The following is a 26,503-nucleotide window of genomic DNA, read 5'->3' on the forward strand; positions in this document are numbered from 1 at the left end:
GTTTTGTATTTGCACACGTAGCCTCGAGCACTTCTTCTCCAACTGGCAACAAAGGCCGACTTCTATCTCTATTGAAAAAAAAACCACAACACACACACTCTCTCTCTCCCCTCATTTTACTCTCTCTCTCTCCCCCCTTTTACTCTCTTTCTATTCCTAACCCTAACTCTCTTTCTCTCTCCCTCCCTCTCTCAACTCTCTCTCCTTCCCTAACTCTCTCTCTCTCCCTTTAAATCTCTCCCTCTCTAACTGTCTCTCCCTCTAACTCTCTCTCTCTCTCTCTCTCTCTCTCTCTCTCTTTAAATCTCTCTCCCTCTCTGTCTCTCCCTCTCTCTCTCTAACTCTCCCCCTCTCCCCCCCTGCTCCTCCCAGCACCACAGCGCCTCCTCAGAGCTTGGTGGTGTCGGCTCTCAGCCTCCACTCTGCGCGCTGCAGGCTGCCCTACACTTGGTCGCTGTTGGCCACAGGTTGTGGATGAGGACAGAGGTCCGCGCGAGCACGATCTGCCCAGAAAACCGCCATCATTTAAAAGGACTTTGAGGTGAAGTTGATGTTTCATTCGGGGAGCACTTCCCTCGACATGAGGGACCGTACCTGACTTTGGATATTGAACACAGGCTGCCCGCTGCTAAAAGTTCAATATCCATTTGCTCCCTCAGAGTTTAGGCGAACAGAACTGGGCGCAATTACGCACGGCGAGTATAGCGCCATGGCACCGATTCTGGACAGACGCGTTCCCGCGTTGCTCTTGGTGTGGAGCTACTGCGTGCTGGCGGACACAGCCTTCACGAACTTTACTTTGGACAACGAGTTCCACTCCAGTTTCATCCACCGCCGGCTGAAGAGCCAGGAGCGCAGAGAGATGCAGCGGGAGATCCTGTCGATCCTGGGGCTGCCGCACCGGCCGCGACCCCACCTCCACGGAAAGCACAACGCCGCCCCGATGTTTATGTTGGACTTGTACAACGCCATGTCCATAGAGGGGGACGAGGACAGATACTCCTACCCCTACAAGCCCGTCTTCACCACGCAGGGGCCCCCGATAGCGAGCCTGCAAGACAACAACTTCTTGAACGATGCGGACATGGTCATGAGCTTTGTCAATTTAGGTAGGCAACTTGATTACTCACCAATTGTTGAAAATAAGTTTGAAAGGAGTTGATTGTGGCAAAAAACAAGCCCTAAACATGTAGTGATGATAGCAAAGAAAGAGCTAAATATTTTAATAATGATGTCTTGCCTCGTGAAGTATAGTTGGGTGGTTATTCTGACAGCCACAGAGATGGTAGAAGTCCCTAAACTAGCAGTATGAATGATTGTGTTGAATGATGACAGACTGGATTTCTTCTGTAGCAGTCCTCAGGTGATCATCTTAAGGCCCGTATGTGCTATAATTCACTGTCATGGCTTCATCAACAGGGACGACTTATCACCCAGTACTGCCCTCCACTTGTTGCATCCCGCTGCCGGTGTTTAAGACGCACCACGAGTATTTATCTGTGAGTCAAAGGTGATAGTAGAATCGCAGTGGCGTCGTTTAAGCTCAAGGATGGGCCCCCTCGGCACACGTATTTTCCCCCAACGTTACACCTGCATGTGCACACAGGGCGCCAGCACAATGACCGTGTTTACACAGAGCTAGGTGCAGTTTTTTTGTTGGGTTTTTTTGCAGCTAATACCAGGAGTGTCACATTCCAGTGTCCCTCTCTGTCCCAACAGCTGTGCAAGCAGCTAATGTTCAGGTGCACACTCGGAGGATTATGGACCGGGGCAGCAGCAGCTAATATGTCAACCGTGTGTTATCTAAAGAATGAGCCAAGTCAACAGCAGGGCTGGGTTCAAAGTGCACCGGGTCCTCCCTTCGCCCTAATCTGGAGACATCATATAGACACTCAGATAGCAAAGTCATGCCAGTCAATGATGAGCCACACCTCAGTCTGGGGTTCTAAGTAGGGTACGTTTCCCACTCTTAATAGGATTGTTTTTCTTGGTTGTTAAATGTTGCTCCCACGGGCCACTTTTCTTATCTAATCACAATGTTTACTCAAATCAATCAGTCTTGGACTGTTTTATCGCTCTCAGCACATGTCAGAGGCTGTTAACTGCAAATAATCACAACATTAGCAGGCGGTGTCAGATTTATGGATAGACGCATCATTATAATTCAGTGTGCTCAACAGATTACGCAGTCAGACACAGCGACTGCTCCTGGGTGTTGTATTTGAGCGCATTAACCCTTTAAGGTAAGTGGCACAAGGCGGACTAAGTAGCAAATTGAATTTGGAGCAGCAGGCCGCGTTCCTCAAGCCACCAGAATTATTTTTATTTTTTTCAAAATTGTGCAAGAAGTTGGAAGTTTTACGCGCGATCCTGGAAAGATCATTGTTGAAGCGTCTTGGCAAGAGAGAGGGAGGTGACACTGGTTCCTCCGCTGCACTGTGTAATTACTGTGGGAGCTGCTGCATTGTGACTATTTTTGACAGGCTGCAACACAGATGGATTTGACCACATCGACTCGCAAAAGTCAAGGGCTGAGGCCGAAGTGAGCCGACGAGAAAGAAAGGGGAACTTTTAAAAAAGAGTGACGGCAGATGGTTGGGACTCGGTCCATCTTTCTCGTGCGGGGAAACAAAGATGGAGAGCAGGAGAGAGCATTCTTTATTTAATATATTAGAGAGGATCGTGGAAATAAAAAGCCACAGTGCCTTTCTTGAAGTCTTGTGGCTAATGTAATTACTGGTGGCAGTTTCCCAGTTTGAGTCTTCCCACTTGCACATGATCGGCGTTTCCAAATATGTCACTCATTTGGATAGAACACAGGCGTTTGTCGCTGCATTGTGGCGTGCTCTCTGCCACGTGTTGCATCTATCAGTAGGTGTCATTGTTCTCCCCGAGTCCCTTGATTCAAAACAGCAGATTATTATCATTACCCTTCACGTGAGAGGGAGATGGACACAGAGAAACCAGGCGATGGCTATCAAGTGGATCGACTACTTCCTCCTCCGAATTCCTTCCTTTCCACATTTGCTCGTTGCGGGTTTGTTTTCTTATTTAGGTTGTCTGAGAGCAAAAAATGAGTGTGGCTTTTATTTTTGAAGAAACTGTCCTTCGAAACTCTGCATGTCTCCATAACTACCGTGCCAAGGTGCATTAGTCAGACTTTGTGAACTGGTTGCTCCTCCCTGAGAGGCCTGTTTTCTAGTTAGAATTTTTTCATTTGAGGCCAAATACTACAACAATGTATGGGTGCACCACCGAACTACAGCTACATCTTTCCTCCTCACTGCCACTCAGGGGAGCTGATACACTTTGTTGTCTGTGCATGTTCGGTGTGTGTGTGTGTGTGTGTGTGTGTGTGTGTGTGTGTGTGTGTGTGAGCGTGTGTCAGACTCAAGTGTAGCCAGCTAGGGCGGGTGTAGGCTTTGGGACAGACCCCAGGCCAGGGACGTCCTCTCATTGAGTCACTTCAGTTTAAAAGGCCCAGCTGTGTAAATGGCTTACAGCATACATTCAGAATGTACACTGCTGCACGAAGCACAGGTCAACCAGGCGCTGGGGTGTGTGTGTGTGTGTGTGTGTGTGTGTGTGCCGGACGGGCCGTGATAACACGCCAGCAGGTCAGCGCACCGCACGCACATTCCCTGTCTCTCAAGGTGGCAACGGAGTAGAATCCAAAAATTCAATTAAAGGTGCATTTTGGTATATTTCTTGCCAACATTTGCCCCCCCCCCCACACTCACATAGTTTTTGCTAGTAATTATTTAATGCAGTCCCAGTGGTCTCTGGCAGCATTAGCACTCAGCCACCATGAATTAAGGCATTTCCTCCTTAAGAAACCGCAGCTTCCAGGGCTTTCGGCCACTGCTTTGGCCCGAGCTGAGCTCCAGTTCAGTTCATGTCAAACTCTTACACAGGCTAAGCAGTCCTGGCACAAACTCATACTCAGTCATGATGCCCAAACTTAAATTTACACCATCTTCTTCTCCCAGACCACAAGAGGAAAAGGGCTGTGACTTGGATGTCTGCTATTTGCATCCTGGATGACTGAAACGATAGCAACCTCATTACCTGTGTTTGTGTGGGAGGGAGGCTTTTCGTCTTTTTACTGTAAAATGTTGTCATGAGGTGTGTTAGTCACAGCTTCCTTGTTTTCCCTGTTCTCATGGAAGCCTGCGAGGATTAACATGGCTCTAGGTAAATGTGTTTGTATGTGTTTTTCTTTAGGGCTAGACAGTAATTCGATAAGGAGATTCATGCTCAGCAGGTTCATATTGTGATAACAAGGCCTCGGTCATGTTATTGTTCTAGGTTAAAGGATAAAGCTGACATTATACTGTGTTTTTGTTTCCCCCCAAAATCCCACAAATAGGCCAAAACCAACAATATGTATATAGTTATGTAAATAATGTATGATATTATAGCATCTGTCTCAATCCTAAAAGATTAGTTTCATTTCAAACAACAGATTCTTCACAAAGGGCTCGTGTACATAATATTACCAGACTTGTGTCATACTTCTGTCAGTATGTCTGACCTTGATGCTGTAAGGTCGAGATCACACTACGGGAGTTTCGGGCCGATTAAAGCCCAATTAGCCAAGTCAAGAACTGTCTCGCAGACTCACCAGGTCCGCCCCCCAATAAATATCAAACATGTTTGATATCTAGGATTTTAAAATCTGGATGATTTACGTCAGTACTTTGCGAACAGGTCCACAAGAGCCAATTGGAGAGACCACAGAGGAGCTGATGGTGCTCGTTCTCGCCCTTGAGGATTACGTTGGCTAGCGTGCAACTGTTCACATATTAAAACTGACAGTTAAAATCACACTTCCAGGTCTCACTGACGAATTGACAACCCTGTGTTGGCCACGTCTCCAAGAATATTTTCTCATCCAGACTCATTATATCGTTTGAACATTACTAGAGTGAGATGTCGCGCCACAGTCTCCATTTTGTGCTTCCCCACGAGATCATGTGAGGTGATGCATGAGTCCTTCTAGCACGATAATCTCATATTGTGCCATATATATATATGTATATATATATATATATATATATATATATATATATATATATATATATATATATATACATATATATATATATATATATATATCCATCATTAGAGTACAGTGTGGTGATTATTTTCGAAAGTTTCAAAACTCCCGCAGTGTGAGCCTGGCCCGAGTCTGCTTCCATGTTTGTTTTCTCAGGCAAGGTCGTAAAGTGAAATGCTTCTTAAAAAAAAGTGGGCAAATATCAAGCCATTGGAAAGAAAATGCGCTACCAGGGTGCATTTAATTGCTCTGTGTTCTGCTGCTGTTAATCTGCACCAGATGTGATCCGTTTCACTAAGCAGAATTGAAAACAGTAAACAAATAAAGCCTCACTGCTTTCCCCCCACTCATTGTTTGCTTTATGCAGCATCTGGATAGTCGTTATCCGACGTCGCCTCTAATTTTTTGTTGTAGTATTGTTTCACGTTACCTTTATGTATCAGTTTCCTGTGCAAAATATTCTGTGTTTTACCAGAAAAGGCTGTTGAGAAATGGACTTTCCAGTAATATCCACGTGTACGTTCAGGCGGCGCACTCCAATTCACCAGCGCAGCCTCCGTCCTCCAGTGGCTCAACCACCTTCTTTTATTTGCGCATATCCCAAAAAACCTGCTGATTTCATAATGTTTAGAAAACTAGAAAATTGTAGTTGGGCTTTTCTCTGGTGCATTTCTAGCTCAGACTTGAAAACTGTTGGCACGGGCCACACACGGTTCACCGTAAACAAGCAAGATGCTATGACTTGCAAACTGCTTTAAAAACCCTCATTGAGAGACGAAAAAATCCCAAAATCCAATAATATCGGCGTATCCGACATGCCTTGACCCGTGTCAAGTTTGGAATAATTTCATGTTCTGCTAAAACTAGTGTGCATATAAAACGCAGTCACCGAAGCTTTTATTTCTTGAGTCAAGGCTGTGATCAGAGAGGGCATCATACAGACTTGGCGGAGTGAGTCAGTGCACCAGCAGGTAATTATCCCCTGCGTTACCTTGGTGACCTGACAGGGCACCACCTGGCCCTCCACCATTCACAGCCGTCCATCTGCTCCCATAGGAGGCTGCCACGCCGTTGTCTGCCAGCTCTTTCGGTTTTATAGAATGTGTTAATAGGAAGGTAATGGAGAGCTGAGAGGGGAAGAAATGTCTGACTGCCAAATGAGTTTGGACTTATTAGAGGCTTTGGCTCGCAGACAGCGTTGTGTCACCAGCTCGCACTCACGGCTGCATGCTCGGAAGCAGTTGTGTCATTCCGCAGTCACGCCAGAGGCGCGCAGCTCCAGTTTTACAGCTAATAGGAGAGAAGCTGAAACGTCCACATGTGTAATTTCAAATTACAGCTCCGAGATCTCTCTCTCTCTCGCTCTGTTGGTTTTTTTTTTAAAGAACATACTCATATCACTTATTCTTTCCACACCCTTTTCTCTATTGCTTCTTGCATTCCTCTCCACAGTGGGCTGCCCATCATGCTGAGGTTAATACAGATGTTTCCCTCTGTCTGCAGGCCAAAGCAGCTGTGCAGAGAAACTTTATCTTTTCAGAGTCCAACAAGTCAACTCATCTCGACCTTCACCATCACGTCTGGCCCCCGTCTCCAATCTGTCCCACACGCAGCACCATCTGATACCAGATTTCCCTTCCTGCCCCCCTGAACCAACAGTATTGATTATCAGCGCTGGCCTCCTAGTTTTAATTAGTGAGTTATCATATAGTCCCAGTGGTGTTGTGTGGTGTTTAGTCTCCAACCTCCTGCTCTGGCCCACACCTCCAGGGGTTTAAACCTCCCGTGCTTCCAGACATAAAACATTTCAACACTTTCTCAAGTTCTTCTGTGTGTTTTTCCACTCCCCACCTCTCTCTCTTTCTTTCTCTCTCTCTCTCTCACACACACACACACACACACACACACATTTTCTCTGAACCTAAACCAAAGCTTTCCCTTTCTCTCGACTTCATTTCTCACTTTGTTCCCCTCTCGTAAACTCACACACACACACACACACACGCACACACGACACACTCGTACTTTTCGTCCATCGTTGAGGTGTTTGATGGATTCGTCCATTGTGGTCTTGCCATCTCGCACCAGAAGCTGCTTCCCAAGACGTGTTTTGGGAGGCTTTTTATCACAGGAGGACCAGAAAATTAAAAGTATGTGTTGAAAGCCTGCCTGGCCTCTGTTTATGCAGCCTGTCCTTGACACTGTTAGTGCGCCTTTCTCCCTCCGGTGGGTTTATGTAATCGCTTCTGTATACACTCTCGGGGGACTAAAAGCACATGCATGAGTACCTACACGCATTCATATGTGCGGAGAGAAACGCACGCTTTTTCTTTCTTTTTTTTTTTTTGGGCCAAAAGGAATGTTTCTGGAGCTAATTAGTGTTATTGAGTGCATGCTTTATTGCCTTGTGCTGGACAGGGAGTGAGCCGAAGCAGAGGAATGTAACAGTTGGTACAGATAGCCGTGCCTTCCTGTCAGCTCATTTCTCTTAATGTTCTCCACCATTTGATGTATTAAATCGGGGTCTGGTGTGTAAATAACTACCACAAAATGCAGACAAAGAATCTCTCCTCTCTTAAGCTTCAGGCAGCCATACAAAGTCCACAGTCGCAGCGATCCAGGAAAATCATATTTTTTCCTCATTTATTATATCTCAGGATTCACCTGTTGAACCCAGGAGTCCAGAATGACATCTGGATGCACATAGCAGAGCCTCTGCGCTCTTGGCCAGGCGAAGGCACTTGCTGGGAGAGATGATGAAACACTCCGCGGGTGGGACTTGACAATGTGCAAGTGGTCAAAAGGCCCAGATGTACTAAACGGCGGGCGTTCTAGCTTTGCTACAGTGATGGACGGACCTCCTTCACTGCCAGGAATGTTCGGCTCATTTCAGTTTTTCTAATAATTTCTCTCTCCTGCTCTGACTTTTTCTTTTTACTTTCTACCGCGCAAATAGTAGCAGTTTGTTGTAAACTCACAGAATTCTTTTTGCATATAGAAAGTGGAGTCATGGATGAATTAAAGTGAGCTGTGAGATTATAAAACGTGCAGAACGAATGATATCTCCACCCATTTAGGCACTTCTCTTTCATCTGGGTTACTTTGGCCTTGCCTTATCAGCGGCCGGCAGCACATAAGACTCCCCTGCACTTCTATGTTGGCGGGTACCAAGCAGCGAAGCTGAGAGAGCAGATGTGGGCCAGAGCACAGCCAGAGATCCTGGGACCAACAGCTCCGCTGCTGCAACAACAAATACAGAACTCTTTGCTTGGTACCGGGGCACCGACAGGGTGGAGGGAGAGAGGGAAGGAGATGAGAAGAGAAGGAAAGGAGAACGGTGGATCACAGATGGATGCAGTGCATTTCTTGCAACCGTTTCTTTCTTTATTCCATTTCCTTGTGGGAACATAATGTGCTTCAGGGCATTTATGTTAAGGCAGTTATGTGTGTTTGTGCATAGTAAAACACTATTTTAGAGCCACCTACCCTGCCCAGTCACCAGCTGCACTGTGTGATGTGTGTTTGTTCTCATAGCGGAAGATTGCGTTAGCGGAAGCCCGTAATACTGACCAGATTCCTGGTTCCAACAGCCAAATCAAAGCTTGTAAAAGCCAAGCAACAACTCAACACAAGTGTTTTTATGATAAGTGATGACATTTTGCAGCAACGAATATGAACTGCATGTGGCGTGTTTCTATTTATCCAGGCAAGCGCACAGCTGTATTTTCCTTGTGTTTCCTCCACAGCCATTTTGTTTATTTTAGAAAAAGCAAAGGGCTGTAATTAAACAAAATAAACAACAAGCTGTTAAAATCAGGGTGCCAATGTGCCCGTCATGTGTGCCTAAGATGCCGCTGTGGGACGCAGGAGGAAATTATAAAAAAGTTTTATGTAGACACCTTCGAGAAACATCTGCGCGTCTCTTTGTGCCAATGTGCGTATTGTATGTGAATTTTCCTGAGGTCTATAATAAGAGCCGGCTTGGCCTGCGTGGAGGGTGTGGCCCCTGCCGCCACAAAATTAAAGAACATAAAAGCAATGGGATGGGGGGAAGAGTGAACGGGGGAAACTGTGGTTCCACGTCCCTGAGTTGTTTTATCCTGCAGCTAAGAGGAAGTGCAGATGGTTACAGTGGCATTAGCACAGAGAGGTCTGCCGCCGCTCGGCACCGATCCGTCCGCACCCCTTCATCTCTGTCTCTCGGCGCATTAAATCACACCGCAGGAACAATGAGCGCTGGAGATTTAGGATGTGGTTTTCTTTATTCTCACCGTTGCCTTTCACTAACGTAAAATCTCTCTTGACAGACCTCTGAGGGAACACGATGATGTCCCAATTTCCGAGATGACTCAATTTGTCCTGCAGCCGCTGTAGTGTGGGCTCTTCACATTCACCGCTTTTGGTTTTACAGAAAAACAGAGAGGTTCATCCAAATTTAAAAAGAAAAAAAAAAGTAAAGAATTAGAGATAAAATGATGTACCTCTCGCCGACCACTAATGGACCTGACGGCGTGTATGACGCCGAGTAACAGAGATTCTTGAAGGAGATGCTGAAGTTGTATTCACCTTTATTGCTGTGGAGCAGAAGCTGGAATCTCAGCGATTTCACTTTTTGGGACACACATATTCTTGCCTCTAAAGTCTGCTTGTGAAATGTATTGCTACTGCCAGCATCCGGCTGATTTAGCTAGGCGCAAGACTGGAAACTGAGGAAAAGAAATACCCTGCCTGGCTGAGTCTGCAGGTAACAAATTCTGCTGAAAGCTCACTCAGTAACAGGTTATATCTAAGTTGTTAACACAAATCGAATTGTAAAAACATCAGTTTCGGTGCTGTATTCTTTGGTTTGTCATCAGCTGATGGATGGGACCAGCACTTTGGGGGCTTTTCTTCTGGCACTTCTGGCCGCGGCGAGTCAAACGGCGCCACACTGATTTGCTTTTCCACTACCAGTGTTCCAGGATAGCAACCAAGCACACCCAGCTCGCCTCCAAGCGGGCAGCTGTGATGTCTCGCGACCACTGCCAACCCATTATGACCCCCTTCTCCCCCTCAAACAAGCGCGTGTTGCGTTCGCGGTACTTTGTTTCGCTGTGTTTATCTGTCAGTACTTTTGTAGCCTCTGACTGAATCTCTGTAGTTTAAGGTGTCGTTTTCTCTTCTGCCTCCCTGTTTGTACTTACAGACATCTGCTTTATTTTACCGTTTCATCATGTTGGCTTTCGGCTGTTTTTTGATACGTTACTGCTGGTGAAAACCCAACATTTCCTGCTTTTGCAGCTTTCATAATAAAAGTTTTTATATAACCAGAAACGGCAAACTTTTATTGTGAAGAATTTATTACCAAAGCGTTTATTATCGTATTCATGGAGCGGCTGCTCTTCAGCAATACTGAGAGAAGTAAGCGCATTGACAGTCGCTCATTTGACCACCACTCAAGAAAAGCACGTCATTAGTTAAAGGCACATCTTCAAGCGGGTAGCCCTTTTGTTATGGAAATGCGAATCTCTGCCGAGCTGGGCCGGCGTGCCGAGTCAAACCAAGTCGAGCCCAGCCAGCATGTGTATGGAAAAGCTTCACTACTGGAGTTTCCAGTGATTGACTGGCGACTGCTCCCAGCCAATAAACCCACGCAAAGTGCTGTTTTTACACTTTAGCTTTGGTACAGATAAAACAAATATGGAGTAGTTTGATAAAGTACGCTCTGGGGTTGCTAGTAGGCAGATTTTGTTACCTTTTGTCAAACCCAGACTAGCTGCTTTGCGTCTTTATGCTAAGCTAATCCACCCGGCTGCAAACTGTCGCTTCATATGAGAGTAGTATCCATCTTCTCATCTCATCCAACTCTCCAAGCGAATAATAGATCTTTTTAACTATTAAATCCAAACTATCTGTGTGGCTGGATAACAGCAGAGGTGAGTGAGAAAGTATGTCGTCCGTATGAAGCGACCCTTCAGCGCAGTTGAGGACGTACATTCCAGTATAAACCTCTGGTCCGCGATGCCCGGCGAAGCGTGAGGTGGAACCGAGCGCTAGAGTTTACAGGTGAAGAGGGCAAGCATGTTTGATGGCCTCGCCGAGAGGGGGAAAGAGAGGTCAGCTGTGAGTGCAGTCTGAGACCTCTCCGTCGACTCCACGCTAAGAAGAACACGCAAAAAGAAAAAGGGTTTGGCTCGACCATGCGTCTTAAACGTTAAGACTCTTCTTCCTGTGGTTGCTGCCTCTACTTGCACACATGCTCACAGCAAAATGTGATCTTGCACACACACACACACACACACTGCAGTGAGTTAATGATCGTTAAGTGTGAGTAAGTTATAGCATGAAACTCGGCTGACCCTTTCCCGGGGAGCCTGTGCTGTCAGGCCCTACAGCAGTACAGATACATCACACAGGCATGATGTCATCAGGAGTCGCTAGTGGGCAGGATGTTTCCTAACGTGGTAATCGCCCTACTGTGGGTAGTCACCCGGTACCCAGGAGATCAAACCCTCTTTAGTCTTTATAGGATAAACATCTTGAGCAATCTGCCCCTTCCCTGCTCTCTCCGTTTTTCTTCCCCTCTCTCTCCTTTTTAGCTTACGGAAACTATGACTTACTCGCTCCCAGTGCTGTACTTAAAACATTGTTTGAGTAAGAGCAACAAAAAAAAAAAATAAAGGAGAGAAAGAGACATATCATTATGGTGCATCAATCAAATGTACGACTCTATGTGGAGTCACAGTTGACTTCATTTACCTCCAGGTTCACATCATAAAATGGTCTGACGGCGGTTTGATTGACTTATTTCTTTCCCGGTTTTCGGCGGGTTGTGGGAATCAGGTGTGTCGTTAGAGCTAATGGGCACCGCAGGGGATCCAGAATGAGGTGCAGGTAATAGTGGCACGGTTATCTCAAGAGAGCCGAAGGTGGGCTCGGAAGGAGGGGAGGGAGCTTAAGCCGACAGTTGAGAGGAGCGAGAGCGGTGCCAGGGGTGAGATCCACTCCCCCCCCTCCCTGCAGAGCAGCGGAAGCGTGCAAAGTGGGGCTGAGGGGTGTGAGGGTGCCGAACAGACACTTGGGCTAATGCGAGCCGTCAGATTTGTCCGCTGCTGCTCCGGAGCCTGAGGTGTCGGAGAAGTGTCTTAGGTCTACAGGCCTGGCAGGAGAGGGGGGAGAGGAAGGAGGGCAGAGGGGGAGGAGAGTGGGACGTTCAGGAAGAGAGAAACAAGGCTGGTGAACTTTTTTTTTTCGATGTCAACCAATTCCACGATAAAAAACTCGGACCAACAGTTAAAGATAATCCATCTCTTAATCACTTTCTCAACAAAAGCTTTTTTTTTTTTTTTTTTAAATGGCTCACAAAATGTTTAATGCTTGACTAGGATGGCACCCAGTAGAGCGCATACCTCCACCAAGGCCCAACAGTCCCCTTTAATTCAATTCAAACTCATTAAAGTAAGTGTTAAGAATTCCTGGTCAGTCCTTCTATCTGGATCTGCACCAGAAGTTCCTGGGGTCTATTCTGGGCTCAAGACTCATCCTGTTTGGTAGTTTTTGTGTAATCCTGCTGACAAACCAACCAACCACCAAAAAAACAATTAAAGCAAAAACAAGACTTCCTTGGCGGAGGTAATAATCTCCTAAAACAACAGAGAACTGTTCTTTTTGGCAAATGTTACTCAAACAGGATCAACTTGTATACTTACTGGGGAATATTTTCAGTTGCGACTTTGGCGAATTTAAAGTAGCAGGACTGTGTATGTGTGGCTCACTAATGTTTGTCATTTTGGACCAGAATAATAATCTTTGTCAGGCTTGGGTTACAAAGACAGTTAGCTTCAGGTTAAAACTGCCAACAATAATTGTAGTAAGGCAGATTTTACATCACCCATTTTCAACCACAATTCAATGCAAGAGACGGACGTTGCAACCAAACTTTTAAACTTTCTTGTCCAGCTTAGCCCGGAAAATCAACCAAGGCTATAATCTCCAGATTGTGCTCATTGATGCAAAATCTTCCACACCAGCGTCACGATGCGTCCTACAATGGAGACATTTCCACACCTTTATTATCAACAGACTCATCCTGTGAAAACAGTCAGCGGTTTTCTACAGACAAAAAATGGTACAGTAACATTTTGATGGATTTTCAAGCTTTTTAGGAAAGAAATAATTTAAATTCAGAAATCCCTGCTTGGCTGTAGAAAAGCTGTAGATCTGAGGTTTTGGCTGTTAGCCGACACGGACTCTCGGTAGTGGAGAACATGATAAGGAAGCTGTATGCCCAGTGGGGAGTCATAAATCTTGAAAGATACTAACGCACTGTTAATACGATAGTAACCCTCTGGCTGCCAGGTGCACGGCTTTGGAGGATGGAGAAGTCATCAACCTCCCGACTCCTCTGATGTGTGCTGCTGTGCACGTGTGTGGCCCGCGCCACAACTGTCAAACGATGTGGGACAGACGTGCATCATCAGCAGTTTGTATAAAAAGCAGACCAAATGATAAAAGCAGCTCGCCATGTACGTTTGTGTGCTTGTGTGTCTGTGTGTGTGTGCATGCGTGCGTGCGTGCGTGTGTGTGTGTTTGTTTTGTTGCATGTGTGCGTTGTTGCATCTCTAATTATGGATTACGGAAACCCATAATGATTGTGTGACCGTGCTGTGACGCACAAGACCGTTTTCGCATCACAGGAAACACTTTGTGACAGTTGTTTGTGTGCATGCGTGTGTTTGTGTGTGTGTGTGTGCGTGCGTGTGAGCAGCAGCAACTGATCTGGACGCCGGCTACTCAGAATGAAGGGCTCGTGGCTTGAGAGGGTGTGTTCGCCATGTTTGTGGTGCGTGCGTGTTTGCGACACAGGTGGGGTCGATGGCTTCTCACTTCCTCCCAGAGGAAGTCATAAATGCACCCACTTGGCTCTGACTGTGCCTCTTCCCCTCATCTAATGACTGCCATACTGCTGGAATGACTCTTAAGAGGACGAGGCCACACTCTCGGCTTCCGTCAGGCTGTACGGATGAGATTCACGCATTGAAAAAAGAGTGGAAATGGAAGGCGATGTGAGACAGATAGCTAGTGTGGGAGTTTCACAGCAGCATCCCAGCTGTCCTCACAAGCGAAAAGATAAAGAGCCTTTACAGTGAAGGGGCGGGCGGCTGGAGTGCACCTGCACTGGGCTGCAGGAGGAGGAGGAGGAGGTCCCTGGTGTGGTAGGACCGTACGCAGACCTCGGAGAACAGAGGATTGAATTAAAATGTGTGAGAGAGTACTAAAAACATGAAGTAGTAGTTCCCTGCATATATATTAAAATGAAAATGGTAGTCCTTATTTTGTCAAAAGATAAATCTTAAAGGGCCACAAGACGATTAAAGGAAAATGGAAGAAAAACAAATCTGACTTTTCACTCTTCTACGTCGGCTTTTACTTATTCTTACTGACTTCGCTTTGTTTATTTATTCTTACACCATATTTTCACAAAAGGTACTTGAAAGCACCAAAACCAACCCAATCCCGGACGTCATTTCCACATTTTTCACTGAACCCGGCCTGTCATTCCTAACTTGCCAAGTTAGCAGTTGCCAAGCAAAATTTCGTTTGAAAGTGATGCATTGAAGTGGAATGATTCAAGTAAAATGCATGCTTCTAATGTCAAATTCAAGGGAATGCAGAGAATGTTTATAGTTTTTAGGTATCGCAAGCAAAAAAAAAGGGTTCAAGCTGCTGTAAGTGTTGTCGTCGTTTTAGCTAACTTCCTGTCCGTTTTGCAGTTAGCATCTCCATCATTTACAGCAGCTCTAAGGTTAAAAAAGGTTCCTCTGTCTTCTAGCTGTGACTCAGAGCCGGTATACAGTTGGTAGTGGAGTCTGAGTGAGAGGTGAGCTGCAGGCGTCATCCTGAACCATGCTGATGACCCCTATGAGCTAGATTTTCTTTTTCTCCCCCGCAGTAGAATGTGTGCATTGTCAACGCACTCAGTGTAATGTTGTAAAAAGGTGACTTTGAGGGTGGGGTCTCAATGAAAGCCCTGATTGATCGGAGCGGTCCTCAGTGCAGCGCCGGTGCGAATGTGGACGGCCGGTGGAGTAGTAGAATGAAAAGATGTTAGGCTTGATAATGGTGGCAGTGATGTTTGACTGATCGAGGTCTACGGTGACGACCACGTCACCTTGGACTCCGCTGTTTTCAGGGAAAGTCGCACAGCTTTTCAAAAACCAGTCCAACGAGCGGCCACAAGCAGATGGAGGACAATGGGAGCCTAAAGCTAGGCCATGTAATGGGCAACAGAGAGCAGAGCTGTCCCTCGCTGAAGAGTAATTAGATCCGTTCTTTACTCCTGCTCTGGCCAATCATCTCACAGTGCTGCCTTTGTATAATGTCCTTCAGCAACTGGGTTTAATAGAGACATAAATGAAAGGGGATGTAGGGGAGAAAGTCCGGTGGGAAAACTACATATGAGGAGAAGAGGGGAAACGGGGCCGATGGAAGACAAAGAGGCAGGTGTGCAGTGAAAGAAATTACACGCCGATGTGTAGTGCGAACACGCAAAACATTTACATCATTGCACACTTTTATTACTGGCAGCTGGTATAGAACAGGAACGCTGACGTCAGAATGTCTTGTGAGCGTTTGTGTCTGTAAGTGCGGCGATAGCTCGGCAGAGGTCCCGAGACTTGTTTCTTTTCCTGCCAGAGTTGTGCAGCTCAGAGGCAGCTGGCTGTTAAAGGATCGCTGAGCAGCGCTAGATGGTCGCTGCTGAGGATGAGGAAGAGAGAGGGGCGGCCGGAGCAGAGCTTCCTCTGTCGTCCAGCTGTGGGTGAGCCCTGCAGGGCCATGTGGTGGACATCTAATCTTATTAGGAGTGCAAACAGTTATCTTCATTGATTAATCCATTGCTGGCAACGTGGCTCTGGGGACGTCTCTGTCGGTCTGTTGGTCAGTCAGTCAGTACTTCACTTTGGTCGCAACTGCCGATTATCTCGACGGCTATGATATTTTGTACATACATTCACGGCCTCCAGATGTTGATTCATGGTGATTTTTGTCATCCTCTGACTTTACATCAAGCATCACCACGAGGCTCACCATTAGGATCCTCAGGTTGGGATTTCAACAGCTAAAAAATGAAATGTCTTGTAACAATAGTAGTATGTTAGTAGTATTTTCATAGTAGGCTAATGCTCACATTAGCATTGACCACTAGGCTGGACCGTGGTTGGAAATTCTACATCTTGTTTTCAGGTAATCAGTTAATCAATTGGCATATAGTAAGTGTGTAAGTGTTTCGTTTGAAGAATAGCCACGAAGTTGCAGTGTTGTTTTCTCAAGGGAAACTCTGAACCAGAGCTCATTTGGCTTCAGTGTGTACGGCTTAAAGATTAGTCAGTTATGAAAATTGTTTATTCATTAATTTTTTGCTTTCTCAATCAATTGATAAATGACTTGCTTAAAGAACCAGCACTAAACTATTTACGGGGCAAGGGGGACAAGACTGAAAAAAAAAAAAAATGCCACTGAGGTCAGAAATTGTTTTTTTTGCAAGCTTAGAAATAATTGTGCTTTGTGTGTGTGTGTGTATGTGTGTGTGTGTGTGTGTGTGTGTGTGTGTGTGTCTTTATGTATCTGTTTGCAGATGTATGTATGGATGTATAGGTACGTGTGGGGGGTCTGTCTGACAGTTGATGAAGATGATGAGAGACAAGGCACTGACCCCCGGGATATCCTGCTGGGACATGAGAGAAGCGGGGTCAGGGGGGGCACATCATGGGGGTGGGGGGGTTCGAAAGAGTGAGGAGGGGATGAGGATGGGGTACACCGAAACATGGAGCCCCAACTCATGAGAACCAGATGAAGGGCAGACTGGATGACTCTCTTGGGCTGCGAGAGGAAGAGAGAGAGAAGAAAGGGGCTCATAAAGCTGTCAGAGTCCGCCTGCATCTCTCTATCATGGGCTCAGTGTGCGCCAGATGCATCGCTCCTCGTGCCATTCCTCATAAATGTTTCAGTCATAAGCCAACATGTATACTGCATCTCTCTAGATGTTTTTAATTTCGGGGCTGAATCAGAGTCTGACAAGCTGTGTCATCTGCCTGCTAATGATGGAGGATGATGGGCTGTGGAGTGGAGGAAGAATAGATTGTCAGAAATCTTTTTTTTTTATGCAAACATGTTTTTTTTTCCTCTTTAAGATGTGTTTCATATGGAGCCACATCACACCTCTGTGTCTTCCTGCACATATTTCTTATCCCTGCTGGTAAAGGGCAAGGATGAAAAAAAAAAAAGCAGTCATGTGACAAAAAAAAGCAGGCATTCTCTACGTACGTACAATCTGTCTGACGGTACATTTTTGTTTTATTTTCTCCTTTCTTGCGCAGTGGAACATGATAAAGAGTTCCTACCAGTGCGGCGGCATCACAGAGAGTTCAGGTTCGACCTATCGCGGATCCCGGAGGGGGAGGCGGTCACCGCTGCGGAGTTTCGAATATATAAAGACTTCATCCACGAACGTTTCGATAATGAGACCTTTCGCATCAGCGTCTACCAGGTGCTGGAGGAGCACTCTGACAGGTGAGCAGGGATATGTAGTCATGTGTTTGTTAGTACATAATGTACGTAGCACAGGTAGAATTTGTCCATGTTGCTGAGCAATGAATAGTGTTGAAATAATTAGTTCATTGATCACCCATTCATCCATCCGTCCATTTTTCTACCGATTGTCGGGGTCGGGTGGTGGTGTTCCAGACGTCCCTCTCACCTGCCATGCTTTCCTGCTCCTCCTGCAGGATACCCAGGCATTTCCAGGCTAGATATAGGGATATGTAATCCCTTCAGCAAGTCCTGGATTTATTCCAGTATCTCCTCCAAAGGGAGTCATCCAGGAGGCACCGTAATCAGATTCCCAAACCACTTTAGCTGACACCTCTTGAGGCAAAGAAGCAGTGTCTCTAATCTGAACTGCCTTCGGATGTCAGGGCTTCTAATGTTTCCAGTACTTTGGTTCAAAATCAATTCCCTTAAAAAACTGGTGAAAGTTCCACCGGCCTGAGGTGTACTTTCTGTTCAGCGCTAATTTGCATTGTAAGCATGCTAACAAGATAAACAGAGATACTTCTAAATAGGTAAACATCATTGCTAAACATCACCATGTAAGCACTGGCATGTTAAGCATGTTAGAAGGCTAATGTTAGCATTTAGCTCAACGAGCACAGCTTTACAGAGCAGTGGGCCTGACTCCAAACTCTCCGTCTGAAGTTATTTGTCAAAAAGCGATGGTGTTAAATGGTTGCAGTGACTTAAACGTGGGTTTCTTTTATTTTTCACATCAGACATTTTGGCTTGTCATAGTCGCAATAAGATAAGTAAATATGCATTTAGTGACATCACCTTAGTTTCTTAGATCTTGAGAGTTTTCTTCATAGCCTTTTTTATTGACAACATTATGGCGTTGTCGTCATTTTGGCTAATTTCCTGCTCGTTTTGCGGTTACTGTGCTGATCCCCTCCTTCCTCTCTTCGTCATCACATGTGCGTGCAGAGGAATCACCAGTCATTTCCTCTGAAAAAAAAAAATAAATAAAAAATCTACATATGTATCATGAAAATAAGAGATTAGAGTAAATCGCAGACCTTATCTGGAAGCTGCTCTAATCAGGACAGGTCTGAGCCCCACCTCCTCTAATCTGGGCCGTCCAGAAGGTGTATGTAACTCAGGAATGGCCCGTGTCCTGCTCTCCTCGACCCCTCCTGAAGGTTTCTGTTGTCCAGAGGGAACAACACAGTCATTTATTCCTCTGCCAGAGACGGGCCTGGGTACATGAATGAACCAGAGCTCTGCGACACACTATCTGCCCAGTCAGAAAATAGGTCGGGGTACATGAATGGCCACATGAAGAACAAGGGATTTTAGTCTCCGATGGTGAAAGAGCAGAAAATCCAGAGTTCAGTGTCGGACAATGGGACTGACTCAGATATGCACTATTTCACCCGCTACTTTTCACACAGTTCTTTCCTCTTCAGCAGCTGAGTCTTGATCTCCCACTATTTCTCTTTCTGTCTCTCTCTCTCTTTGGCTTTTTTGGCTCTCCCCGAAAAATTCCAGCCAGTGATGGACTGTGTGTAGTGTGTGAAAGGACTGGTCGTTTATAAAGCCATTATTGTCAATTAAGAAAATGAAGTGTTCCCCAGGGCTTCACCATCTGGAGCCCTCCCTTCCTCCCTCGCTCACGTTCTTTCACTCCGTCACACTCCTCTGACTCCCTCTGCTACACTCCATTGCGTTGCTTTGCGCTTCACTCACTTAAGTTTACTCTCTGTCGGATGGTCGCGACCTATCTTTCGTAATTGCGCGTATAATCTGTGTTGACTTGCGACTTTTTTCATCCCCGACTTTTAAGCGTGAACTTTTGATCGTCTCCTCTTCCAGGGAGTCGGACCTGTTTCTGCTGGACTCGCGGGTGATCTGGGCAGCAGAGGAGGGCTGGTTGGTGTTTGACGTGACAGCCACCAGTAACCACTGGGTCCTGAACCCTGGCAGGAACCTGGGTCTGCAGCTGGCCCTGGAGAGCACGAATGGTGAGATCACTCAGACCATTGACTCCTCAGCACGTAGAACGTCAGGTGTGCTTCTAACCATCGTCGTAATTATCATTTAGGTGTTGTAAGTATATAACAGTGATGGAATGTAACTAAGTACATTTACTCAAATACTGTACTTAGAGTATAATATGAGGTACTTTACCTTTAATTTTCTAGAGCATTTACGTGTTCTGCTACTTAATACTTATACTTGACATTACACTTGTACATTTTAGAGCCAAATATTGTAGTTTTGAGTCCATTATATATATTTGATAACCTCAGTTACTAGTTACTTTGCATATTACACACTGCACCAGAGCAAAAGTAGCACTTTAAGAAAAAAAAAGAACAAATATTTTATCTACAAACAGATAAAAAGAATTTGTTCAGGCTGATATTCACTTGACCTGTAGTATATATATATATATATATATATATATATATATATACACATAAGGTTGGGAAGGTTATTTTAATAAAGTTTTCTGATACGGTAACTAGTTAGCTATTAAAAAATGCAACAACATTCACACTAAACGTGCTTGGATGAATATAAGATGAATACAATCTCTTGAATCTCGAATTCATTTACCAAGTAGTAACCAGTTACAGTACACCTTAAAATGTACGCTAGATTACGCTAGATTGTTAAGACACAAATTGCTAAATAAATAAAAGCAACGTTCAATTTGTGTCGCTTAATTTAAAATGATGAACGCTGCTTTGGTGCCTCACTCCTTGAGGAAAAGCTAAAACCCTGCAGCCCTGACACTAACATATTCTTCAGACAGGCCTGAATTAACTGTATGTGTCACTGTAATGTGGGGTTAATGGAGTTAATGTTGTGAATCGAGCAAATGTGGTCTGCGTTGTAATCGCACGGGCGTAAACCTGCATGTGGATCAGTTGAGTCATTCTGTGTGCGCACGCAGCAAAGATAAATCAAAGTCTGCTCCTCATCGTTCATCGCCAGTCATTCATCTTCATCCATCATACCCTCAGCCTCATTAGCAGGCATGCATTAGATACGCCGTGTTATCATTAAGATAACATCTCAACGCGAGTTTGTCATCACTGGGAAAACTTTATCAACAAACAGCGCGAGGAACAACTGCGTGTTTGAGAACATTATCTCTGGTAGGACGGCAGGATGTTACATGTCAGGTGAGGAAAACAGACACTGTATTGCTTTCATGTTGTGGGAGGGGAGTGTTTGGAGAGGCTGTATCCATGAGCGTGTGTTTTTGTGTTGGATCGAGTATGACGGGTTACGGGTGAGCGTGTACAGACAGGCGCGCGGGACGTCCCGTCGCCAGCAGCGACCAGAAGCCTTGATTTACCACCAGACGGTGATCAGACACACATTCTTGTGTGTGAGAACAAGATAGACACCGCTGGAGTGCACAGGCACGCGCATGCACCAAGCACACCCACACATTAAACACAAGTAGAGAGGCTTTGATGTGCAGTGCTACGTTCGTACTTGGCATTTTCAGAGGCTGAGAAGGGGATGAGGAAAAAGGAAAGGAATTCACAGAAGAAAATGTAATTTCTGAAACTGAATGCGGCGAAATTGAAAAAGCCAGGAGAGTAAAGACCGCACACATGCAAGAAGAACTCTAAACATAGTGGGCGCACATTTTTTCGATTTTCACAAGCATTCATCACCCTGTCCGACTAAAATCTAGACTTCTGTGACGCCAACACCTGTTGTGCTGCTCTGTCTGTCTCCCCCTGCAGGAGAGAGCATCAACCCTCGCGTGGCCGGGCTGATCGGTCGCAGCGGGCCTCAGAATAAACAGCCCTTCATGGTGGCCTTCTTCAAAGCCACCGAGGTGCACCTGCGAAGCATCCGCTCGGCATCAGGGGGGGCCAAGCAGCGCAACCCCAACCGCTCCAAGGGGGCGAAGAGCCAAGAGGCGCTCAGAGTGGCCAACGTTGCAGGTAAACATGCAGAGTGTGTGTTTTTGTTGTTGTTGTGTGCAGCCGGCGCTGATTTACGCCGCCGTCTCGAGCCGACCCCAGGTTTGATCTGGCTTTTGTCAGGCCATGTGAGGAATCCGCGGAATAGGACACAGATGACTGGTCGGTCTGGAGGAAAATTCTCTGCATTTTTGAAGTGACAACGCATTCACGCAAACACTCACAAGTGTCCACAAATATACAATATATCCGAAAGCCGACAGAAGAATGCCGCTTGGCCGCTGTGATTCTTGCTGGACAAAACATGCGATGCACGCTCGGGGCCTTTGTTTTAGAGGTGTGAGAGAGCTGTGTTTATGTGAAGCGCTGAAACATTAGACTGTAATGCCCAAGCTTCAAATATCCCTCTGCTGTCTTTGTTTATTTACACAAGCATTACAGAGCGGTCGGGGCCAAGTTCCCTGCATGGAGGTAAGGCAGTGCCGGCTTTTATGGCAGAACACATCTGCAGTGTGCTGTGGGGCAACCGGGGCCACAACACATGGGCCAAATGGGCCTGTTTGGAACTTTGAATAGCAGTGGTCTTTAACTGGATGATGAGAACCAGTCGCTCATGATCATTTCCAATGCGAGCCGCTCTCAGGAACTAATGCACCACAGAGCCCCAGAGGTCACCAGAAGACGAGGGAGAGATACCAGCAGATAGAAAACAGACTATTCTTTGGGGTAGAGGGGAAAAGAAAATGCTGAAATGAGCTAGGAGAAAGGAGAGAGAATAAATAAAGAGGGGCGAGCCGCTGTGAGCACATCTGTTTCATCCAGTGGAAACTCAAAGCCCAGCACAGTGACCTATGAGCAGGGTGGCCCATTCATTTGGAACAATTACCGAACTGCTGCTGTATCTGGAGGTGATTTCCTTCAGCCATTGTTTAAACGTAAAGGGTCTGTGTGAGGATACCGGCTGTGTTTAGGCCTGTTTTTTATCATGTTGGCCTAATTGGGATCCGACCACGGTAAATAATTACTCGTGTGGCTGAAAGGAATAATATTTTTGTGAAGTATAACCTCTCCGTGTCTTTCTCTGTCCTCGCAGAAAACAGCAGTACGGATCAGAAGCAGGCGTGTAAGAAGCACGAGCTCTACGTCAGTTTCAGAGATTTGGGGTGGCAGGTACGGAAAGCATTCCTCTCCCAGGTAGCCAAACTTTGGCTTGGCCCAAACCGAAACCCAAGTCAGTTTTCTGGTCTTATCCCAGAATCCTGATGAATTACCCACTTAGGTCTGCCCAGATGAAAACTCGGGTCCAAAGTTGTAAATTCTTCACATCCAGTTTCAACTTAATAAACTTGCTGAAATCCCTCTGAACTGTCATCCAGACAAGATGCACAAGAGGCACGCTTAAGTAACAAGCTTCAGATTGTTTTGCCTGCTGAGCTAAATACAGGCTGTCCTGACCCTGTGAGTAGAATGATCCCGCTTGCAGACAGAACTCCAGGCCAAGTCCTTTACGGCTCAACATCCGCGCATGTCGTGTCTGAAGGAACACATATATATCAAACGGATTCTGATCAGTCAGTTGACAGAAAATGAATCAGCAACAGTTTTGCTTTAATAGGAGTCGATCAAAGAAAAAAAATCTAATTCTATAAAGTACAGCTAACAGATGTAGAGATGCTCAAATATGTGTCTTCTAATAGGATTCCTTGAGCAGACTTGCTTTAGCATTTTCAGCCAGTCGAAGTTTGGAAAGGGTTCTGTCAGTTTCCAGATTCCTGATCCACACCTTGACCGTCCCTGTGTTTTCTGTTTCCTCCGACCTAAACCTCTCCGCGTCTCTCCCTGCCCCTTGCTCTCAGGACTGGATCATCGCGCCGGAGGGATACGCAGCGTACTATTGCGAGGGAGAGTGCGCCTTCCCTCTGAACTCCTACATGAACGCCACAAACCATGCCATTGTGCAAACCCTTGTGAGTAACCATGAAAGCGGGGAACAAAAAACCCAAACAGTCATGTTAAGAGTCTAATCATCTCATCAACTGTCAAGACAATGTGGCTGCTGTCGAAACTACTGTATTCAGGGATCCAAAATGGTTGCAGATTGTATTTTAGAGTAAACTGTCTCTCGGGGATGTGACACGGGATAACAACCGACATTTTTCAAGAGTTTTTTTTTTTCTATTTTCCCCCGCACAGCTCTCAGATTCGGTGCATGACCTTTTTTTTATGATACATCCATTTGTCCGCATTCATCTAACATTGGAATTCCGCCTCAACTCTTCCCAGGTTCATTTTATCAACCCGGAGACCGTCCCCAAGCCTTGCTGCGCCCCCACGCAGCTCCACGCCATCTCAGTGCTCTACTTCGATGACAGCTCCAACGTCATCCTCAAGAAATACCGCAACATGGTGGTCAGAGCTTGTGGCTGCCACTAGACTGTCGGCGTCCTCACGCGGAGACACACACACACACACACACACACACACACACACACACACACACACACACGAGAAGAGAGGGCTTCCTTGTTGTTGAAAGCATTTAAGAATGAATCACAGAGCATGCATGGAAGAGACTCTTGTTAACGTTTTCAAGGTTGTCCTCGATCGAGTGAACACACACACACACACACACACACACACACACTCTCACGTTTGTGCTTTCTACTGTGTATTAAACAGACATTAAAAGCAGTGATTGTACTGTATATTCATTCACAGTCAACAATCTTTTGTTTATTTCAATAATTGTTTTTGTAGTTCATTTTACTGTAGATGTTATTATTATTATTGTTATTATTATTATTATTATATATATATTTTTATGACTGAGAGACCCGGGTGGATGTTCTTCCATGTACAATACTGTGTAAATAATTTTTTTTTTTTTCAAACAAAGCAAGAAGTGTATTTATTTCCTGGAATGTCACTTGGGTTTGTGTTTTTCTCCTCTGTATGCAATGCTGCCTGTTTTCTTTCCCCGAGACGGTCCACACGAGCTCTGAGGAAATGAAAACAAAAAATTTGACGGAAAACTACTTTGACACGAGCGTAAATGCATTTTTCTCTGCGCCTCACACGCACACACACACACACACACACACACACACACACACAATGGCGGGAGGCAATTCATGACAACTTGGACCTGTGGAGATGTCTGCATATTTCATCAGTCGAAGCTGTTGCATACACCGACGCACATTTTTTTTTTTCATAGCAACAATCAGCTGAACTGTCAGAGAGAGAGAGAGAGAGAGGGAGGGAGCTTTGTACCCAGCGTCTCGTTCCATGTGCTCGACATTTTCAGGTTTATATTCCTCTGCTGTAATACAATCTGTCATATTTAAAAAAATAAAAAAAGGTCTATTTATTGAGAGCTTGCTAAGATGTTCTTACAGCGTGCTCCGATGTCTCAACCATGTTTTTACTGCTGAACTGGTACAATAATAAACTGGGAGAAAAAAGCAAACAAAACAGTCTGGACGTGTTGTTGTTTAATCTGGACGAAAAGGCAGAATTTGAAAATGCCAAGTTGACAGAAGACACATGCTTGCCGCTGCACTTTTTGTTTTTACGCGTTCCTGCATATTTATTTGCTTGGATTGTGGACACATCCTTTACCTGCTGACCCGAGGATCTGTCTGAGAAGTGTTTTCCACATTCAAAAGCAAACCGAAAACTTTTTTTTTTGTTTTCTCTGGCTTATGATTATCAACTGTGTGTGTGTGTGTGTGTGTGTGTGTGCGTTTCTGTGGCTCTGGGTCTGCTGCATTAGATTGTAGCAGGGATTTCTGTTTGCCTGGCTGCCGTTCTTCTGGTCACCTGTTGGAGTTAACCGCCAACCAGCACCACCTGCAAGCTGTTCTGAGACAGGCCTTTTGTTTTTCAGGTAGCTGAACAAATCCCTGTAAAGCAGCAGCAGCTCCCACGAGACCAGCACAACAAGTTAACAGCGCTGGTGATGACAAACCAACCATTCTCTGACTCATCAGTTCCTCATGGTGTTGTAAAATGCACTCAAAACTCTGAGTTATAGTTAAGATTTAATCTTAAAGGGTAACTCCACCAATTTCACACTTATTATTGTGTTTACAGGTGTTGGGGAGAACTCCTGCATAGGTGAAATAAGTAGTGTAAAGCGCTCTTTGGCTCTAGAGGAAGCTGCATGTAATCTGATGTATTGTTTCAAGTTGCTACGTGGTTATTAAATTGCATCGTGGGTAATGCAGGCAATGCGTTTTGAAAAAGCAGTCCACTGGTCTAACATTGCACTCCTGTAACACTGTCGGACTCACTACAGTCCAGAACCAGGGACATTGCCTTTTTTATTCTAAAAATTCTTCAACACCGGTGCCTACATCACCCATAATCCAATTTAGCCACTGATTGAAATCACTGTCAGTAATTTATCAGATTACTTGCAGCTTCCTCTTGGGCCACAAAATGTATTATGCTACTTTTTGCACATGTGCAGCATTATTAGACCTGTAAACACACTTTAATGTGTTGCTTAAAAAGTACAACTAAAGGTAAATTAGTTACATATTGTTTACTATGGGTCGATTGATTTCGGAATCAGGTATTCAGCATTTTTCAGATTATCGGAATAAGCTTTTTCGTTGTTGTTGTTTTTATTGTCCAATAGCCCTGAACTATGAGATATTTCAATCAGAAGAGAAAGATCGTGACATTTTTTTTTTTGTTATGCCTATAAAGTAACTAAATAAACAGTCTGTCTTTGTTTTCATGACTGAATAAACTGAATAAACAAACTGACCTTAAAGGACAACACAATTCTCACACCGTATTACTTTGCTTATAATGGCGGACCCTGCCACCTTTCCCAGCTTCAAACAGTGTTCCCTCTGAGAAACAGCTCGTTTACCCAGCTATGGAGGAAATAAACACATCTGAGTTTGCGTTATCTCCTCATCAACACTGTAAATATTAAAAGTTTGAATTC

The 26,503-nt window shown here is 45.3% G+C and overlaps 1 protein-coding gene across 1 annotated transcript; it reads left to right on the forward strand.

Moving 5' to 3' along the window:
- Positions 1-384: 384 nt before the first annotated feature.
- bmp7b (bone morphogenetic protein 7b) lies at positions 385-25,014 on the forward strand. Its single transcript, XM_030421787.1, has 7 exons — positions 385-1,109; positions 17,416-17,608; positions 19,463-19,611; positions 21,358-21,561; positions 22,634-22,710; positions 23,397-23,507; positions 23,824-25,014. The coding sequence occupies exons 1-7, from the start codon at positions 710-712 to the stop codon at positions 23,971-23,973; spliced, it is 1,284 nt and encodes a 427-aa protein (XP_030277647.1). The 5' UTR covers positions 385-709; the 3' UTR covers positions 23,974-25,014.
- The last annotated feature ends 1,489 nt before the right edge of the window (positions 25,015-26,503 follow it).

This window comes from Sparus aurata, chromosome 7 (assembly GCF_900880675.1).
Source record: "Sparus aurata chromosome 7, fSpaAur1.1, whole genome shotgun sequence".
NCBI classification, from domain to species: Eukaryota; Metazoa; Chordata; class Actinopteri; order Spariformes; family Sparidae; genus Sparus; species Sparus aurata.

What these genes read in the sequence shown, in the direction of transcription:
- bmp7b (XM_030421787.1), top strand. Translation starts at nt 710, where the DNA reads ATGGCACCGATTCTGGACAGACGCGTTCCCGCGTTGCTCTTGGTGTGG. An exon ending in CTGGAGGAGCACTCTGACAG is followed by an intron (nt 17,609 to 19,462) that starts GTGAGCAGGGAT and finishes CTCCTCTTCCAG; the next exon opens with GGAGTCGGACCTGTTTCTGC. An exon ending in CAGAGTGGCCAACGTTGCAG is followed by an intron (nt 21,562 to 22,633) that starts GTAAACATGCAG and finishes CTGTCCTCGCAG; the next exon opens with AAAACAGCAGTACGGATCAG.